At 42.2% G+C, this 14039-nt stretch overlaps 1 protein-coding gene across 23 annotated transcripts in view; it reads right to left on the bottom strand.

Annotated features, from left to right (window-relative positions):
* The window catches only part of ZFX (zinc finger protein X-linked), a 67263-nt gene that overhangs the window by 28621 nt on the left and 24603 nt on the right, over positions 1-14039 (bottom strand). For 11 of the 23 annotated variants that reach the window (XM_054472653.2, XM_063659948.1, XM_063659947.1 and 8 more), the window contains 2 exons: positions 13130-13246; positions 7092-7670 (listed from right to left, as the gene is read on the bottom strand). In XM_054472653.2, the coding sequence (XP_054328628.1) occupies positions 7092-7670; positions 13130-13246 (696 nt within the window). Of the gene's footprint in view, positions 1-7091; positions 7671-9639; positions 9837-11405; positions 11461-13129; positions 13247-14039 lie in introns of those variants that run through there. The other 12 variants (XM_054472661.2, XM_063659950.1, XM_063659951.1 and 9 more) reach the window with 3 other exon arrangements.

Raw genomic sequence — 14039 nt, 5'->3', positions numbered from 1 at the left:
GCACTATTTATCATGAACTCTACTGCTTTGTAGTATTAAATCATACACACATACACACAAATATACATACACAGAGACACACAGAGAGAAAGGGGGGCCAATAAGACAATTAAGAGTGGACACTTTGGAATAAAACATAACTGGTTTCAAAGCCTCACCCTAATGCTGCTGGGTGTGACCTTGGAGAAGCTATTATTCGAGGCTGCAGTGCACTATGATCAGACCTTCAGATAGCCACTGTACATTTACAGGCATGTATGTATGTATGTATGTATGCCAGGCATGTATGTATGCCTGGGCAACACAGTGAGATCTCATCTCAAAAACTAACTGTATTTTCAATTCCGGCACATAGATATCATTTATTGAAGATTTACTATTACCTATTTTTATCAAGAGACAATAGCTACTGGTAGGGAAGAAATGTATCGTTAATGCCTTGGATGAGGCATGATGTACACAGACTTTCAGCTATAACATTCATATATTCATTTATTCAACAAATATTTATTTCATACCTAATATACATATGGTGTGATGGGGAAGATACAAAAGCAGCAAAGATGCAATAAATAGTTCCTGCCCTCAAGAAACATATAATTAACTTAGAAGCCAATCATAAAATCTAGATTGCAAAGACTAAAGAAGTCAGTCATCCTGACCTCAAAGGTAGCTATATACTGGGACAATGTGTCTATATACACAACCATGATATTATAAAGAATGAGGATTGCTTCATCATCATTTATTGTTGTTTTGTGTGGTTTTTTGGTTTTTGGTTTTTTTTAGAGATGGGGTCTCGTTCTGTCACTCGGGCTGAAGTGCAATGGTATGATTACAGCTCACTGCAACCTCGAACTCCTGTGCTCAAGGGATCCTCCTGCCTCTGCCTCCTGAGCAGCTGGGACCACAGGCACACGCCACCACACCAGCTAATCTTTTTTTTTTTGGGGTTGTGGGGAGTAGAGATGGGGTCTCGCCATGTTGCCCAGGCTGGTCTCCAACTCCTTACCCTCGAGATCCTCCCACCTCAGCCTCCCAAAATGCTGGGATTACAGGTGTGAGCCACCTTACCTGGCCCATCATCATTTTAAATGAGACCTGCAGAGGGAAGAAACCTGCCAAGATGGATACTAAAGACATTATAAAAGCTGTTTATTAGACACTCAGATCCAGTAACTTACTGAAACTTTTAAAGAAAATAGAGTAGAAAAGAGAGTACTTGGACATCTGGCCACATTTCTGACCTAAAGATAAAGTGTTTAATAAATATAAGAATTCAGAGATACTACCATCTTTCATCATAATATGAAAAGCATTAAAGCTGACTACCGATAATGGTATCTCCACATTCTCTATCATGGATTAAATCAGCCCATAGTTTCTCTATATACTTACGACAAAACCTTTGTTAATCCTTAACTTCTGAAATCAATATAGGTGTTTTAGGGGGGTTTTGGGAGGGTTTTTTTTTTTTTAAGAAACAGGGTCTCATTCTGTCGCCCAGGCTGGAGTACAGTGGCGCAATCAAGGGTCACTGTGACCTCTGAACTCCTAGGCTCAAGCGACCCTCCCCCATCTCGGCTTCCGAAAGTGTTGCGATTACAGGCATAAGCCATCGTGCCCGACCTCAGTATAGGTTTTAAGTTAAAATGCATCATTAAGGCCGGACGTGGTGGCTCAAGCCTGTAATCCTAGCACTTTGGGAGGCCGAGGTGAGCAGATCGCTTGAGGCCAGAGTTTGAGACCAGCCTGGCCAACATGGTGAAACTGAGTCTCTACTAAAAATACAAAAATTAGCCAGGCGTGGTGGCATGCGCCTGTAGTCACAGCTACTCAGGAGGCTGAGGCAGGAGAATCACTTGAACCTGGGAGGTGGAGGCTGCAGTGAACCAAGATCATGCCACTGCACTCCAGCCTGGGCGACAGAGCAAGACTCTGTCTCAAAAATAAATTAATTAAAATAAAATGCATCATTAAGTATCTTTGCTGGGAGGCACAGCCAAGAGAAATGTTAATTCTAAAGTGTTCAATTGGTTTGATCCCAAAGCCAATAGTAAATTAAATTTTAAAATATGATCATTACTTTGAAAGGAAAGGGGATGATGAAGTAGAGGGAAGTAAGAGTGCAAAAGTGGCTGTAGAGGCCGGGCAAGGTGGCTCACACCTGAATTGAAGAATTTGGGGAGGCTGAAGTGGGCAAATTGCTTCAGCCCAGGCTGGTTCAAGACCAGATTCAAGACCAGCCTGGGCAACATGGCAAAACCCCTCTCTACAAAAAATATAAAAATTAGGCGGGTGTGGTGGCACATGCCTGTCATCCTAGCTACTCTCGAGGCGAGGGTGGAAAGATTGCTTGAGCGCAGGAGGCAGAGGTGGTAGTGAGCCACGACGGCACCACTGCACTCCAGCCTGGGTAAGGGAGCAAGACTTCATCTCAAAAAAAATAATAATAATAGAGAAGACAAAAGATACTACTAAAGGCCACCATCTCTAAACCCAATTTAAAAACAACCATTTCATTATAGTGAAATAGGGGAATAGCACATGTGTGCACGCAAATGCTCATGTGCGTATGTATTTGTTTAAATGTATCTCTGCATTATTTGAGTTTGGATATGTTTTATTTTAAAAGGAAAGAAATTATATTACCAAAATATATACACATACATAAAATATATATTAAAATATATAAAATACACTAATAGCCATTTATGTTCATCCATATTCACTTTTTCAGGAACATTAAAATCTATATAAATTAGAAGAAACCCAGGGCCTAAAGATGACTATAAATAAAATTTTTAATGAAAATTTTACAAGTCTGTAAAATTTTACATGTTTTGTATTACAGATTCTGTAATACAAGAACCTGATATGCTGAGTCAATTGTTACTAAAACAACTTCTGGGTTTTTTTCAATGACTTCCTTGGAGGGCTGAACTTCCTAAAAGAGGAGAAAGTAAAGGCAAGAGATAGTGTGCAGTTAAAGGGCAAACCAATACCATGCATTTTACTCCTTAGCAAAAAAGCTGAGGAAGACAGAAAACGCAGAAAGTGCAGAGAGAAGTCAAGGAGAAGCGAGAGTGCTTTCTCCTCTTCAGTATTTCACCAGGCCCTCTTCCCCTCACAAACTGGGACGAACTCAACTCTCTGCTTTCTCTAGCCTTGGTCCTGGGTTGCCCAGTCTTGTAATAGAAAATCTGGCAGTCGTAAGGGTTGAGTAACCCTTATCCAAAATACTTGGACCAGAAGTGTTTCAGACTTTCGTGGATTTTGCAATATTTGCATATACATAATGAGATACCTTAGGGATGGGACCCAAGTCTAAACATGAAATTTATCTGTGTTTCAGCCAGGCACGGTGGCTCACGCCTGTAATCCCAGCACTTTGGGAGGCTGAGGCGGATGGATCACTTGAGGTAAGGAGTTCAATCGAGATCAGCTTGGCCAACATGGCAAAACCCCGTCTCTACTAAAAATACAAAAAAATTAGCTGGGCATAGTGGAAAGTGCCTGTAATCCCAGCTACTCAGGAGGCCAAGGCATGAGAATCGCTTGAACCCGGGAGGCGCAGGTTGCAGTAAGCCAAGATGGCACCATTGCACTCCAGCCTGGGCAACAGAGTGAGACTCCATCTCAAAAATAAAATAAAATAAAATAGACTCCTAACCTCAGCTGGCCCCTCAATGCGGTTCAGCAATCTATCTCATAAATTCTTGGCTTCCTACACTGGCCCATCCCCAAAAGACTAAAGCTTTTCAACCCTTTGCCATTATCCTTCAGCTTTCCACCCAACCTCTGCAGTCCTTCCATATGTGCAGATGAATCTGCTTCACAAGACAAAATAGCTCCCAACATTCAAGCACTCCTTTTACCTTCTGTCCCTGGAAAGGGGCCTCATCCTTAACTGCCTTCCTGTCTCAGAGAAGGGGACTCACTTTCCCTCTCCAGGACTTACCTAACAGCCGTCTCCTGCAGCCGTGGACCCCAGTCCCTTCCCCTTCTCTGGAACCTGCTCCACTAGCCAGCCCATCCTTTCTTTATCTTCAGGTTCTCTCTGTCCAGTGATTTTTTTTTCCCTGAAGTCTATAAACATGTTCAACTTACTTTCGCCATCCAGGCAACCACCAAAAGCTATACTCCCACCTCTTCAGTCCCTTTGCTGACCAAAATGGCAATTTATCCAAACCGCTTTACCTAACTCTACTTCCACTAACTTCTCAATCCATCACAGCTCATCTCTTCCATCTCCTCTCCAATAGCCCATGCCTTACTGAACCTACTCTAATTTAGATACCAATGACCTCCTAAATGCCAAACAAAAAAGCCTGCGTTCTCCTCAGTGGCTGATAACTTGTAGAAACTCTATTCTTAACAGTGTTGGAAACACTTTTTCTCCTCCTTCTCTTCCCAAAACCTCCTGATTTTTCAAGGACTCTTTTCTGCCTACTTCTTAAATACCTAAAGGAGCCATACTTGACACTCTTATTCGACAAGCATACTCTGGGGACTACCATCTATTTCCATATATGATACTGCCTACATTCTGTTGTCCTAAATTTCTTCCTCTAGCAACAAACTCTCTCAAAAGCATCAAAGTCATATTTTCAACTGCCTAGAAAAAACATCCACCAGCAAGCAACTCAAACTGTAACAGATCCCAAATCTTCCCCCTTCCCCCACCTTCCCCCACCAAACCTACTCCTCCTTTCAGGTAATGGCATGAGTAGGCATCCAATCTCCCAAGGTAGAACACTTAGGGTCATCCTTGAATTATCTTTCTTCCTCAAACCCCTAGGCTCTTTTATCTATCATCAAATCTCATCCATTTTTCTTCCTAATCTCTCTTGAATGCAGCTACCTCTCTGTCCCCTTTACTATTATTAATGTACTTCAGATCATCTTATATATGAACCATTTCAACAGTTCACTGCCACTAATCTCTCCCTCCCTTAAGTCTTCTTCCACAAACAAGGATTATCATCCTAAAATAAATTCAAAATTGAAACAGGATAACGTATTTTTCCCTATCAGACTGGCAAAAACTAAAAAGAAAAATAATACTCTGTGTTGGTTCCAGTGTAGGGAAATGAACATTCTCATAAACTTGGTGAAGGGAATATTAAGGCAAAATACCAAGAGAATTTAACCAAACTTCAAGCATAACCAAACTTGTCAATGTGTACACCTTTTGATCTATCAATTCTATTTCTACAAATTTATTTTAAGGAATAAAACAGAACGTACACAAAGATATAAAAGTGTATCCTAAAGTTCCCATCATTATCAGCAATATCGGCAAAGGCCAGAACTTTTTTCTTTTTTAATATACTATAGTATATGCCTAGAATGTCTTCCTGCCACCCGTGCCCTTCATCCTGTAAAACTAGAATTCATCCTTGATTTCAAAGGTCAGCTACTCCATCCCATCTCCACGGCAGTTTAGTCACACCTCTGCATCACACTACAAACTTTCTCTCCCACAGCAGATCAAAAGCTCTCCAGGGATAATGGTCTTCTGTATGTATTTATTTAGCACGTATCTGTATCTACGCTACCTACAACAATGTCTCACACATTAAGGGTCCAATAAACGTGTTGAATGAAGGCATTTTCTTCCCTTTTCCACAAATAATTCTTTGATTTTCAGAATCTCAAGAAGTTTTCAAAGGAGTTTCAAAATCTCAAAGAAGTTTCCTAAAATGCTGGTGGACTCCAATATATTAATGTTATATTAAATTCCTTATTAAAACAGGTATTAGAACAAAGCAAATATTCTTGTAAATTTATAAATAGTCTGTGAATCCTTTATATTTTAGGTTTAGTTCCTTAAGGCATAAGAATTTCCATACTGGGTCAGAACCGTGGCCTAGCCTATCTAGAATTTTATCTCCGAAATTGGTACCAAGAAGTATGTTGTAAGAAGATAACGGCTGTCTTTCCAGATGCTAAGATAAACATGTAAAGGTGTGTTTCAAAATACTTTACTTTTCTCCAATAACCTAATATGAATCCATCATACTTGATACTATGTTTTGGAATCATGTTTCATACTATACCAGAGCTCTTTTTCATGTTATCTGTTATGTAGTGTTTTACATATTATGTAAGTACATAAGTATTACATAAACAGTACCGTGTATCCATATTCAAGAAAATAAGTAGCAGCGTGATACCTCACACCTGTAATCCTCCCACTTTGGAAGGCCAAGGCAGGCGGATTACCTGAGCTCAGGAGTTCGAGACCAGACTAGGCAACATGGCAAAACACCCTCTCTACTAAAAATACAAAAAATTAGCCAGGCGTGGTGGTGCGTGCCTACAATCCCAGCTACTCGGGAGGCTGAGGCACAAGAATCACTTGAACTCGAGAGGCAGAGTTTACAGCGAGCTGAGATCACGCCACTACACTCCAGCCTGGGCGACAGAGCAGACTCTCCCTCCAAAAAAAAAAAAAAGAATGTAAGTAGCTTGGTTAGACATTTTTTTTTCTAAGTTGAACTCCTTTTAGGTTTCAAGAGCATTCATAATTCTAATAAAGGCTGGTAACAGCCTAATCACATTCTTCATGATTCCAAAGTTCAATTCTGTTCCTTTCAGCTTTTTTTTTTTTTTTTTTTTTGAGAAGGAGTCTTGCTCTGTCACCCAGGCTGAAGTGCAGTGGCACAATCTTGGCTGACTGCAACCTCTGGCTCCCGGGTTCAAGCGATTCTCCTGCCTCAGCCTCCCAAGTAGCTGGGATTACAGGCGCCCACCACCACACCCGGTTAATTTTTGTATTTTTAGTAGAGACGGGGTTTCACCATGTTGGTTGGCCAGGCTGGTCTCGAACTCCTGACCTCAGGTGATCCACCTGCCTTGGCCTCCCAAAGTGCTGGGACTACAGGCATGAGCCACCACACCCGGCCTCACTTTTCCTAATTTTCAGTTATCTTGTAGGCTGCAAATGGAAACAATAATGCAGGTAGGTCTATGAGATTTACTTTAATTTTACAGACATTTAAGTCAAGAAAATTTCACCCCTGATGTAAATTAGGAGAGGCAGCCTACAAAAACACCTTTGACAATGACTGTACCCCAAGACTTACAGGAAATCATAAGGTAGTCCTCACAGTTGCCTTTGTCATCATCCTGCTGGTCCACAGGGATCCCATTGGCATCTATGACTGCTTCAGAGGCACAGTCTGCTACCAATACTTCTTCTGAAACTACGTCGGTAGTCAGAGGATCAGTGACAATTTCTGCTTCCACTACACTATCATGAACCACATGTTCAACATGTCCAACATGTCCAACGTCAGACACATGTATAGAATCACCCGTCAAGACGTGTTCTGGCATAGACATTGAGGCTGAAGTAATGTCAGAAGCTAAAACATCATCTGGGACTGTGCAATGTGCTAAAGAAACTTCTTCAGTTACATCTGAGTCCAGCACTTGCTCAGGAATGATGACCGTTTCAGATACATCTGCTTCTTCCATGATATCTGGGCACTGAACATCTTCTATAACAACGTCCTCAATAACATCTTGGATTACAACCGAATCTGGGTCATCAGGAACAAAGTTATGCACAGTTATGTCTGAATCCACAACATCTGAAACAAAAACAGTTTCTTGTACTTCCACAACAATTTGATCACCATCCATGTGTGTACCATCAGCTCCTTAAAAAAAAAAATTAAAATGACAAATTTCAGGTAAGTATGCATGACTACAATTAACGTAAATGTTACTTAATTTCTACTGGGAAAACAGACTAGCTCCTCAGTTTTCTTAAACATTAAGATAGATAAAAGAAATAAAGAGGGAATCTATTTTTGAATCACGTTTTTAACCCAAGAACTTTTGTAATCATCTCAAATCAATAGATTTTTAAAAATTAGGAGAACAAAGCAAATGAGGCACTCACAGGAGAAATACATACATGAAAGTAAAATTCTAGGCACACTAATAAAATCCATATATAGCCAGGTGCAATGGCTTCACACCTGTATTCCCACCACTTTGGGAAGCCAAGGTCAGGGGATCACTTGAAGCCAAGAGTCTGAGACCAGCCTGGGTAACATTGCGAAACCCTATCTCTACTAAAAACACAAAAATTAGCCAGGCATGGTAGCACAAGCCTATAATCCCAACTTCCCGGGAGGCTGAAGCAGAACTGCTTGAACCGGGGAGGCGGACGTTGCAGTGAGCCGAGGTGGCGCTGCTGCACTCCACCCTGGGTGACAAAGCAAGACTGTTTAAAAAAAAAAAAAAAGGGCCAGGAGCAGTGGCTCAGGCCTGTAATCCCAGCACTTTGGGAGGCCGAGACGGGCGGATGACCAGGTCAGAAGCTCGAGACCATCCTGGCTAACATGGTGAAAACCCGTCTCTACTAAAAATACAAAAAAAATGAGCCAGGTGTGGTGGCGGGCGCCTGTAGTCCCAGTTACTTGGGAGGCTGAGGCAGGAGAATGGCGTGAACCCCGGAGGCGGAGCTTGCAGTGAGCCGAGATCGCGCCACTGCACTCCAGCCTGGGCGACAGAGCAAGACTCCGTCTCAAAAAAAAAAAAAAAGAAAAGAAAACCATACACATAGGTACTTAAGGGAAGATTACAAAAATTAATTAAGTAGGCCAGGCACGGTGGCTCACGCCTGTAATCCCAGCACTTTGGGAGGCCGAGGCAGGCGGATCACGAGCTCAGGAGATTGAGACCATTCTGGCTAACACAGTGAAACCCTGTCTCTACTAAAACTACAAAAATTAGCCGGGCGTGGTGGCAGGCGCCTGTAGTCCCAGCTACTCGGGAGGCTGAGACAGGAGAATGGTGTAAACCTGGAAGGCAGAGCTTGCAGTGAGCGGAGATCGTGCCACTGCACTCCAGCCTGGGCAACAGAGCAAGACTCCGTCTCTAAGTCTCTTAAAAAAAAAAAAATTAAGTAATACAACTTCAGGTGACAAACATACTATTTTCCTTCATTATATGTGTTTTACCTTTTTGCTCCACCTCCCTCTCCTCAACTTATATTTGTTCTTCTTTCCATCTCTCCCATGTGTTTCTTTTACTTCTATTTTTTTCCTTTCTCCCTTCACACGCTTCCCTTTTTTGTTCTGGTGCAATATACCACCAATATGCTCTATCTATGGCTATAGAAATTTAGAAATCATCTTCTGAATCTAGGACATACAAGGATCAAAGGATAAATTAAAAGAGGGACAAAAGGCCACAGTTGAGGAGGAAAGATAACTGGGTTGAGGAGGCTCTGGAGACTGATAGGCTAAATACAAGTGCAGCTGCGCTGGAGTGGTGGACATTGAGAGTAGTTGGAGCGGGAGCTGCCCCAACTTCATCAGGGTACGTTGCCTCCATCTAGCCTCCTCCCGTCCCCCTAGACCCCAACTCCCAAGGCAGTTCCTCGGAACATAGTTCCCCTACTCTAGTCCATTTTGCAGTTAAGGAATGAAGGTAGACGACTGAATCAATTGAAGCCCAGTGAGATTAAATGACTTAACCAAGATCACACAGTTTGCACAGTGTATGGTGCTCAGAAAATATTATTATGAATGAATGTCACAAATGGAAATAGAAATCAAATATCCTTATCAAAAATATAAGATAAAATAAAAGAAGGCTGGGCGCAGTGGCTCACACCTGTAATCCCAGCACTTTGGGAGGCCGAAGTAGGTGGATCCCGAGGTCAGGAGATCAAGACCATCCTGGCTAACACTGTGAAACCCCGTCTGTACGAAAAATACAAAAAATTAGCTGGGTGTGGTGGCATGCACCTGTGGTCCCAGCTACTAGGGAGGCTGAGGCAGGAGAATTGTTTGAACCCAAGAGGCGGAGGTTGCAGTGAGTCGAGATTGCACCACTGCACTCCAGCCTAGGCGACAGAGCAAGACTCCGTCTCAATAATTAATAAATAAATAAATAAAATATCTTGGCTTCTGTTCTAGAGAAAAGCAAAGAAAGTTTTATAAAAGTCTTACCTAAATAGCTATTCAGTAGATTAGTGCCTCTGGTTGACTCAGACCAGGCTGAGTCCAACCAGGTGCCTAACTCAATGACTGTGTGTCACTGGCCAGGCCCTCAGAGAAATACATAGCTTCATCAACAATCAAAAATGATCAGGTCTGGCGCGGTGGCTCACGCCTTGTAATCCCAGCACTAAGGGAGGCCAAGCTGGGCAGATTACCTGAGTCCAAGGGTTCGAGACCAACCTGGCCAACATGGTGAAACCCCGTCTCTACTAAAAATATAAAAATTAACCAGGCGTGGTGGTGCATGCCTGTAATCCCAGCTACTCAGGAGGCTGAAGCAGGAGAATCGCTTGAACCCAGGAGGCGGAGGTTGCATTGAGCCAAGATTGTACCACTGCACTCCAGCCTGGGCGACAGAGTAAGACTCTGTCTCAAAAAAAAAAAATCAAAGGCCAAAAAATATTAAAAATTATAGGAAGTCAACTAATATCTATTTTAATTACACCTAGAAATAATAAAAAGAATATGTTCACTTTAGGCTGGGAACGGTGGCTCACACCTGTAATCCCAGCACTTTGGGAGGCCAAGGCGGGCGAATCACCTGAGGTCAGGAGTTCGAGACCAGCCTGACCAACATGGAGAAACCCCATCTCTACTAAAGATACAAAATTAGCCGGACATGGTGGCACATGCCTGTAATCCCAGCTACTCGGGAGGCTGAGGCAGAATCATTTGAACCCGGGAGGTGGAGGTTGTGGTGAGCAAAGATCGCGCCATTGCACTCCAGCCTAGGCAACAAGAGCAAAACTCCATCTCAAAAAAAAAAAAAAAAAAAAGAGTATGTTCACTTTAATTTCTACAGAATTTCTACAAAATGCTTTACACTTGTTTTCAATATCCACAATATTATCATTAAGTAATAGATCACTAATCTCCATTTAGCATACATAAAGATGAAAGCATCTAGTGGCAAGAGCACTGGTTATAAAATATAAATCAGCTGGGCGCGGTGGCTCACGCCTGTAATCCCAGCACTTTGGGAGGCCGAGGCAGGCGAATCACTTGAGGTCAGGAGTTCGAGACCAGCCTGGTCAACATGGCAAAACCCCGTCTCTACTAAAAATACAAAAATTAGCCGGGCATGGTGGTCTGCACCAGTAATCTCAGCTACTCAGGAGGCTGAGACAGGACAATCACCTGAACCAGGGAGGTGGAAGTTGCAGTGAGCAGAGATCATGGCCACTGTACTCCAGCCTGGGCAACAGAGCAATTCTCCATCTCGAAAACAAAACAAAACCAAAAAAAAACAAAATCTAAATCAGAGAGTATATCAGGGTAGGCCACTTATTAGTTTTGTGACCTTGGGCAAGTCATTTAACCTCTGAGTTTCAGTTTCCTCATCAGTAAAATGAGGGCAGTAGTATCTGCCATGCATACCTCACAGGACTGTGGTGATGATCAAATGGGAATGTATGGGAAGTGTTCTGAAAAACTGTAATGAGAGGTTTCATTATTATTATGACATATGAAAACGGAGGCCCTGGCAGATTAAGTGACTTGCTCAAAGATAAACAAATACCATTAAGTGTTATCAATCAAAACTAAAACGCAATAGCCCTTCAATCTACCACTTAGTCCATTACCTAGGTTTGCCTGTGGCAAGATTAAGTAAACAAACACTGCACATTTTTCTCCAAAGAGTTTAGTCTCTTTCAAGTGTATTACTTATATTTCATGTTCCAAGGAAGAAAGAATTATAAACCTTACGTTTATCATTATCAAATTGAAATTACCAAACGAGTTAAAAGATTATCCCAAGTTGTTAAGAAATACACACACATCCCCACTGGATTTAGAGATTAAAGAAAATTTTAAAATTTGACCAAGCATAGTGGCTCACACCTGTAATCCCAGCACCATGGGAGGCCAAAGCGGGAGGATCACTTGTTTGAGACCAGCCTGGGCAACATAGCAAGACCCCGTTCTCCACAAAAAATAAAATTAGCTGGGCTTGATGGCGCACATCTGTAGTCCAAGCTACTCAGAAGGCTGAGGTAGGAGGATCCCTTGAGCACAGGAGTCCGAAGTTACAATGAGCTATAATCATGCCACCGTACTCTAGCCCAGGCAACAGGGTGAGACCCTGTCTCTAAAAGAAAAATAAAATAATAATAAAAAGAAAATTTTAGGGCTGGGTGCGGTGGCTCACCCCTGTAATCCCAGCACTTTGGGAGGCTGAGGCAGGCGGATCACGAGGTCAAGAGATCGAGACCATCCTAGCCAACATGGTGAAACCCCGTTCTACTAAAAATACAAAAAAATTAGCTGGGCGTGGTGGTGCACACCTGTAGTCCCAGCTACTCGGGAGGCTGAGGCAGGAGAATCACTTGAACTCGGGAGACAGAGGTTGCAGTGAGCCAAGATCGTGCCACTGCACTCCAGCCTGGCAACAGAGTAAGACTCTGTCTCAAAAAAAAAAAAAAAAATTAAAATTTAAAATCACTGACATTTAATTTCCTGATAAAGTTCATTGCTATTTCTTTAATACACTACAATCTGATCATTTACAGTCCAATGGAAAACTTATTAGCATTTTATTTATAATAAGGGTAGCTACCTAGTGTGATACAAAACCCTTTTATTTTTATTTTTTTTCTCTTTTGAGACCGAGTCTCATGCTAACACCCAGACTGGAGTGCAGTGGTGCGATCTCAGCTCACTGCAACCTCCGCCTCCCAGATTCAACCGATTCTCATGCCTCAGCCTCCCGAGTAGCTGGGATTACAGGTATGCACCACCACACCCAGATAATTTTTTTGTATTTTTAGTAGAGACGGGGTTTCACCATGTTGGCCAGGTTGGTCTTGAGCTCCTGGCCTCAAGTGATCCACCCACCTCAGCCTCCCAAAGTGCTGGGATTATATGTGCGAGCCACCATGTCTGGCCTCAAATCCCTTTTATGTTATAAAACCAAGTATAGGCCAGGCACGGTGGCTCACACCTGTACTCACGCCTGTAATCCCAATACTTATAGGAGACCGAGGCAGGCAGATCGCATGAGCCCACGGGTTCAAGACCAGCCTGGGCAACATGGCAAAACCCCGTCTCTACCCAAAAAAAAAAAAAAAATACAAAAATTAGCCAGGCATTGTGGCACACACCTGTAGCCCCAGTTACTCGGGAAGCTGAGCAGATCACTTGAGCCTGGGAGGTGGAGGTTGCAGTGGACCCAGATGGCGCCACTGTGCTCCAGCCTGGGTGACAGAACGAGACCTTGTCTGAAAACAAAAAAACCCAGAACACAAGTGTAACCACTTTACAACGTTATATGATTATAACCATGGGTAATCTGAAATACATGTTTTCTAATACTGTTTTTTTCCTATTTTTAGAACTTCCTGAGTATAATTTTTCCTTGTACACTATGCGGAGTGAAGACTCCATCTTCCTGAAGCAGAATCTCTTTTTGGGAACTTGTGAGAGAGAGAGAGTTATAAAAATAGGATAGGGTCAATGTGGCAGACCTTCTTTATCTGCTGGGTATTGGAGAACAGAGAAATGACAGGATCCACATGTTATTTTACAGTGAGTACTCTGATCAGCAGGCTAGATAAGAGAGACTAAGGGTAAGGAAAATAATGCAAAAGTTATTTCCAGCCTAAGAATGAGACATAGAGCCTGTCTATGTGGTAGGCACTAGGATGAAGAAGAGCAGATGTAAACAAAGAATATTTTTTCTTTTTCTTTTTTTAAACAAAGGTCCAAACAAAGCTAACAAGGAATATTTTCAAAGGGAAAAACAACAGGAATTAGGGACATAACTCGGCAAGATATTATCTTCATAACTGAAGATAAAACTAAGGTTTGATATCGCTGCTGTTACTGACAAGAATATGAGAGTTGGTTGTGAGGGAGCCACATCTTTGAGGAGGGTAATAATAATGTGCTCACCGCAACATCTGTGAATTTTGACAGGATAACAAGATAACCTGTGAATGATCAATGTGAGAGTTCTAGCAATTCATTGATGACAACCAACTCCAAATCTGGTAGATGGGAAGTGGAACAATT

This window comes from Pongo pygmaeus, chromosome X (genome assembly GCF_028885625.2).
Source record: "Pongo pygmaeus isolate AG05252 chromosome X, NHGRI_mPonPyg2-v2.0_pri, whole genome shotgun sequence".
Taxonomy (NCBI): Eukaryota; Metazoa; Chordata; class Mammalia; order Primates; family Hominidae; genus Pongo; species Pongo pygmaeus.
Note: the sequence above shows the minus strand (reverse complement) of the source record. Positions and strands in the feature narration are given on the sequence as shown.